The 6,807-nt window shown below is 47.4% G+C and overlaps 1 protein-coding gene across 1 annotated transcript in view; it reads right to left on the reverse strand.

Annotated features, from left to right (window-relative positions):
• The window catches only part of TNN (tenascin N), a 46,126-nt gene that overhangs the window by 18,671 nt on the left and 20,648 nt on the right, over positions 1–6,807 (reverse strand). The window contains exons 8-11 of the mRNA XM_044916400.1: positions 5,868–6,131; positions 4,163–4,426; positions 3,229–3,492; positions 121–384 (exon numbers count right to left, since the gene is read on the reverse strand). Coding sequence (XP_044772335.1) covers positions 121–384; positions 3,229–3,492; positions 4,163–4,426; positions 5,868–6,131 — 1,056 coding nt within the window. The remainder of the gene's footprint in view (positions 1–120; positions 385–3,228; positions 3,493–4,162; positions 4,427–5,867; positions 6,132–6,807) is intronic.

Consider the following 6,807-nt stretch of genomic DNA (forward strand, 5'->3'; position numbering starts at 1 on the left):
TGTGAGGAATGGCCTCAGGCGAAACAGCTGCCCTCCCCTGCCCCCCTGTGCACCCCCAGGTATGGAGGAAGATTGTCCTGATGGATGTACATGATTCCTTGTCCCAGGCCCTCACAGTACCTGTCAGGGCCTTGGTGTCGGCCTTCTTGCTCTCCCGGGCCCCCTTCTGGGCCCACACCTGGACCGTGTACTCCACACCTGGCCTCAGGCCCGTCAGGACAGCGCTGCTCTGCTCCTTCCCCACAGACACCTCCCTGGTGTCCCCGTCGGCAGAGGTGTAGCGCACCATGTACTTGTCGATGACAGCTTGCACCGGGTCCCAGGAGATGGTGGCCGTGTCCTCTGTCACCCGGTTGGTCACCAGGTTTGGGGGGCTGTCAATTTCTTTTTAAAAAGGAAAGGCCAAATTTTAGAGCTAAGGGAGGCCATCCCACCACCCCACCACCAGGAGCCTTCCCTTCAAGTTATCTTTAATAATGATATAATTCCGTTGAACACAGGAGTGAAAGGTCCCTGGTTTCCATTTTCCAGGGAAACAAACCATTGGATATTACAACTGGGAGGAATTAGATCTTCTGCAAGTTCATCAATATGGAAATTTTCTGTCTCTCTAGTTTCCACAGAAGTAACAAAAAAAAGTCTCCTGAGCAACAAGATAAGCCGCCCCACTGGCTGTTGAAACGACCTCTTCATTATCTCTGTGGTATCTGGTTATTTTGTTCACAGAATCTCAGAGCTGAGAAGTCAGATCTTCCAACCTTCTAGTCTTTTATCAAAGGGGAGCATGGAGGCCCAGAAAAATGAAAAGTCTTGCCCAAGGTCCTGCCGTTTTCTTGTGTTAAAACCCAGACGGGCCCCTCTTTGCTCTGAGTTGTGAAGTCTCCCACCTTCTAAAGGACTTGTCTCCTTTTCGTCTGTGCTCTCTCCGGCACTGCTGGTCTCTCCTTCTCTACCGTCATCGTTCCCAGACTACAAGCTCTAGGACGTCCTGCCTCTCTGCACCCCTTAGCTGACAGACTTCTCAAGAGAACAGGGTTCACCTTCACTTCACTCCTCCCCTCCCATTCACTCCTCGATTCAATGAAGTTTGGCACTTTTCCATTAATTAGCATGCCACTAAAACCGCTAGGATACGGCACCCCCAACTTCGCCAAATCCGATAGACACTAGCCATCCTCACCTTACTGGACTTTTGAGCAGCATTTGGCAGAGCTGATCCACTCCCTCTGTCTTAAAACACTCTCAGCTCTTAACTTCCATGACCACACCCTCCCCTGGTTTTTTCCTAATGGCCTGACCCTTCCTCAGTCTCCTCTGTCAGCAACCTGGAAATGTTGGGGCACCGGAGGCTCCCCCTTTTCCTCTCTCTACGCTCCTCCCTTAGTGACCTCATCCATGTCCATGGCTTTGAATACCAACCAATGCTCTCTGCTCCCCAACAGATGTGAGCCCCCCGGCTTGCACCTACAACCGCATATCTACCACGGTGCCTCGCATACACTTGACACTCGACCTATATTTGTGGAATCAATAAGTAAATCACTCAATCAACCAAGGAATCTCACAAGGTTCTCCAGTTTAAACGTCTAAAAGTCTTCACCTTCCTCCCCGAGGCTATTTATCTCTCAGTCTCCCCTCTCAGACAATGCTGCCCCAACCTTCCACATTGCTCCCCCTCTTTCCCAATGGCCATCGCCCCCTCTCTCCCGGATTTTACACTAGACTCTTCACTAACCCTCCTAATGCTACTCCTGTCATGTCCTCCGTGGATCCTCCTCACTGTGTCCTGAACTACCTTTTTTAAACAAACACCACATCACCTTGCTCTTCTTCTGATAAATGTAACATGCTCCCTCTTGCAGGCGCCACGTGGTCCTGTGTGAGTGACCCTGCCTCCTTCCCACCTCACCCCATGCCACTTCCCTCTCTCCCCCTCTGTGCTCCAGCCACACCAGGCCCCCTCACAGTTCGGCAACCATCTTAGCTGTGCCATCTGAGGGCCGTCACGCACACCCTTCCCTCTGCCACAAATGGCGAGTTTTCCCCACTAACCATTCTCCCCTTCTTCCATGAGCATATTGTCCAATGGATCTCTCTGTAATGATGCTAATATTCTACAGTGTCCAATACAGTAGTCACTAACCAATGTGGCTGTTGACCGCTTGAAATGCACAACTTTGAAAATCATTTAATTACTTCTAATTAGTTAACATTTAAGGAGTCCCATGCAGCCAGTGGCCACTCTGTTGGATGGGACAGTAGATCAGAAGTGTTGGCTGGGCATGTGATCATCCAGCTGAAGACTTCATTCCCCAGCCTTTCCTGTCGTGAGGTCTGGCACTGTGTCTTGGATCTAGCCAGTGGAACAGGAGAAGTGAAGAACGTGTGCAATGTTCCAGCCCTGCCCTGCCCTTTCCACTGCTGGAATGAGGGTGGAGGATGACTATAGAGATGGAGGCAACTCCCTAGGGATGACTGAACAACAATACAGAAGGAGCCTGGCTCTCCCGTGCCATGGAATGACCGTACCAGCCTGGCCCACTTACCCTCTGACCATCCCACAAGACAAGAATAAACTTTCTTATGTAAGCAAGTGCTATGTGGATGTTTCTGTCAATGTGGATCTTAACTATTACTCATCCTATCCCTTCTAAGAAACATCCCTACCCTGTTATTCTTTATACCTGCACCATGTTCATCTCCTTCATAGAACTGACCATAGTTTACAGTTATAATTTGTTTGCTTGTTGATTGTCTATCTTTCCCACCGAACTTTAAGAGAGCAGGAATCATATTTGTTTTTGCCACTGTATCCCAGGTCTGGCCTTTAGAAGATGCTTATCAAAACTTAACTGTGTGTTGAAATGAACACAGAGCTGCAACCTGCCAAGGTAACACTTGCTTCTTTAAACTACACACCACTTATTAAGTCAAACCTACGTAAAACAGCCTGTCACAAAACAGTTCCCTAACCCACGGTTTTTCACTGAGAGGCAGAGCGGTTAAAACCGCACAGTCTTGGGGAAAGTGTTTTAAGACCGTCACAGGACTGCTCAGTACTGAGTCCATGACTACACTTTGATTTTTCTTTAGGTAAATGAAGTTTTTTACAGCAAACTTTCCTAACACAGTCCCTGGTCACAGACCCCAAAAGCAGCAGTGGTATAATTCAGCAACAGGTCAGCCCACAGTGATGACCTGAGTTTCTTTTCTCCTCCCTCCTGTTACCTGTTGGGGCCTTGGTGTCGGCCTTCTTGCTCTCCCGGGGCCCCTTCTGGGCCCACACCTGGACCATGTACTCCACACCTGGCCTCAGGCCCGTCAGGACAGCGCTGCTCTGCTCCTTCCCCACAGATACCTCCCTGGTGTCCCCATCGGCAGAGGTGTAGCGCACCATGTACTTGTCGATGACAGCTTGCACCGGGTCCCACGAGATGGTGGCCGTGTCCTCTGTCACCCGGTTGGTCACCAGGTTTTTGGGGCTGTCAATTTCTTTTTAAAAAAATATTTGGAAAAGCCTAAGCCTTGAAGCCATGAAGAGATACCCACCACCCCATCACTGTCATTTTCATCTTCTAGGACTCTCTCTGCACAAGGCAATGGTCTTCCCATCCAGAGTCTGCTGGGAATCAAGGGAGAAAGTAACCCCTGGCTCCCAATTTCAAAAGACTACTCATTGCAAACTTAACATATTTTCTTGGCTTTTAGCTCTCTGGAATGTGGGAGAAATGACATCTTCTTAGCAACATTATGGCACATCAAAACAATCATTAAACACCTGCCATGATGTTCAGGGTACCCAATTTATCGTTTTCTCAAGGGCTACTTCAGGGGCAATCATTCTGAAAGCATTATCACCAGCATTGCAATGGTCAGGGCCTATAACATCTTTGCTGAGTCTGCTGAAAACATGGCCACTGCACAACTTCACTTCTCCCTTCTAGTGGGTTGAGTGGTTTCATGAGCAGCTCATTACTATCAGGCAGAGTGATGGCTACCAGCTATGAGCCCACTGAGATCACTACTAGAACTCACTGTCTTTTTTGATCTTTAGGACTTTCTTTACAAAGTCTCTCATCCCAGACCACATCTTTGGGACCAATGCACACTCAAATCCACATGTTCAAAATTCAATTCCGATTGACCATCTTTCTCTTGTTACCTGTTGGGGCCTTGGTGTCGGCCTTCTTGCTCTCCTGGGCCCCCTTCTGGGCCCACACCTGGACCATGTACTCCACACCTGGCCTCAGGCCCGTCAGGACGGCGCTGCTCTGCTCCTTCCCCACGGACACCTCCCTGGTGTCCCCATCGGCAGAGGTGTAGCGCACCATGTACTTGTCGATGACAGCTTGCACCGGGTCCCACGAGATGGTGGCCGTGTTCTCTGTCACCTGGTTGGTCACCAGGTTTTTGGGGCTGTCAATATCTAGGAGGAAAAGTACTGCTCAACATACACTATTCATAGGCCTCAGAGTACAGAATCTCAGGGTCATTTTGCTTGGGGTGAGATCCTTTCATGTTTCGTGGTTCCTCCCTCCCCTATGTTCTAACTGCTTCATTGAGATGCATCTTCTCTCCCCAGACAGATTTTGACTCCCCAAGAAGAAAGCACAGTAGACCAAAAGCTACAAATCTACACTATTACCTCCACTAAGAGTTTAATAAAACAAATCTCATTATTTACTTAGTAAGCGAATGTCAAACTCCCACTAGGTACAAGGCATGGTGTTAGGTAGCACGGGGCCCAGTTGAAGACACAGCCCATGTTCACAAGCAGTAATAATTTTGTTTCTAGCATCATGTCAACAAAGACCTCTGATTACATGCAAGATGATTCTAATAGCCAGATGCAGATGTCAGCTCCTAGAGGCAGAGGGCTACCTCCTAACCCTCCAGGGTTCCCACAGCCTCGTAGAGAACAGAGCACATGGTAAATGCTGAACATACCTTGTTAAATGAATCAGCCAATTAAAAACCAGTTTTAACAAATAATACAGTATATGTTAAAAAAAAAAAAAAAAGAAGATAGTAGGAAGGGAAAAATGAAGGGGGGGAATCGGAGGGGGAGACGAACCATGAGAGACTATGGACTCTGAGAAACAAACTGAGGGTTCTAGAGGGGAGGGGGTGGGGGGATGGGTTAGCCTGGTGATGGATATTAAAGAGTGCACGTATTGAATGGAGCACTGGGTGTTATAGGCAAACAATGAATCATGGAACACTACATCAAAAACTAATGTTGTAATGTATGGTGATTAACGTAACATAACAAAATAAAATTTTTTAAAAATACAGTTTTAGTATGCTTTACATACTGTAGATGCACTTGTAATGCTGGTTAGCTGGTTAAATCACTAGAGAAATATGGCCATACAGCTCTTTCACAATCAAACTAGAATAGAACATAAAAGTTATCCTTATCCTTAAAACCAGAATTACCATGATTCATACATGCTAAAGCACACCACATATATCTACTTGCTCTGGTAGATGTAAAGTCTATTTTTCAAAGCTGAATTTTCAACATGTTATTATTAACAACATTTGATTTTCATTTTCTGTTCCCACTCAAAACACAATGAGAGACCCTTAATACTGTCCACAATGAAATATTCATGCACTCAGAGAAGGAGTCGCTGGGCATGACCATACAATCATGGCAAAATTGTAGCTTGGAACTGCCACTTGGACCTGACTTGTAAGGAAACGAGTTAAAGGGAGGTGAGGGACAGTGTGTGCAGTCTCTTATGAAGGAACACTATCGTGCTCCTCCAGAGCTCATCTAGTCTGCCAGTGTCAGAGCAAGAAAACAAACTGGACCAGCCATAGGCTTAGGTTTACATTCTCAAAGAACAATGCTCCCTTACCTGTCGGGGCCTTGGTGTCGGCCTTCTTGCTCTCCCGGGCCCCCTTCTGGGCCCACACCTGGACCGTGTACTCCACACCTGGCCTCAGGCCCGTCAGGACGGCGCTGCTCTGCTCCTTCCCCACGGACACCTCCCTGGTGTCCCCATCGGCAGAGGTGTAGCGCACCATGTACTTGTCAATGACAGCTTGCACCGGGTCCCACGAGATGGTGGCCGTGTCCTCTGTCACCCGGTTGGTCACCAGGTTTTTGGGGCTGTCAATTTCTTTTTAAAAAAATATTTGGAAAAGCCTAAGCCTTGAAGCCATGAAGAGATACCCACCACCCCATCACTGTCATTTTCATCTTCTAGGACTCTCTCTGCACAAGGCAATGGTCTTCCCATCCAGAGTCTGCTGGGAATCAAAGGAGAAAGTGACCCCTGGCTCCCAATTTCAAAAGACTACTCATTGCAAACTTAACATATTTTCTTGGCTTTTAGCTCTCTGGAATGTGGGAGAAATGACATCTTCTTAGCAACACTATGGCACATCAAAACAATCATTAAACACCTGCCACGATGTTCAGGGTACCCAATTTATCGTTTTCTCAAGGGCTACTTCAGGGGCAATCATTCTGAAAGCATTATCACCAGCATTGCAATGGTCAGGGCCTATAACATCTTTGCTGAGTCTGCTGAAAACATGGCCACTGCACAACTTCACTTCTCCCTTCTAGTGGGTTGAGTGGTTTCATGAGCAGCTCATTACTATCAGGCAGAGTGATGGCTACCAGCTATGAGCCCACTGAGATCACTACTAGAACTCACTGTCTTTTTTGATCTTTAGGACTTTCTTTACAAAGTCTCTCATCCCAGACCACATCTTTGGGACCATGCACACTCAAATCCACATGTTCAAAATTCAATTCCAATTGACCATCTTTCTCTTGTTACCTGTTGG

The sequence above is a fragment of the Neomonachus schauinslandi genome, chromosome 6 (assembly GCF_002201575.2).
Source record: "Neomonachus schauinslandi chromosome 6, ASM220157v2, whole genome shotgun sequence".
NCBI classification, from domain to species: domain Eukaryota; kingdom Metazoa; phylum Chordata; class Mammalia; order Carnivora; family Phocidae; genus Neomonachus; species Neomonachus schauinslandi.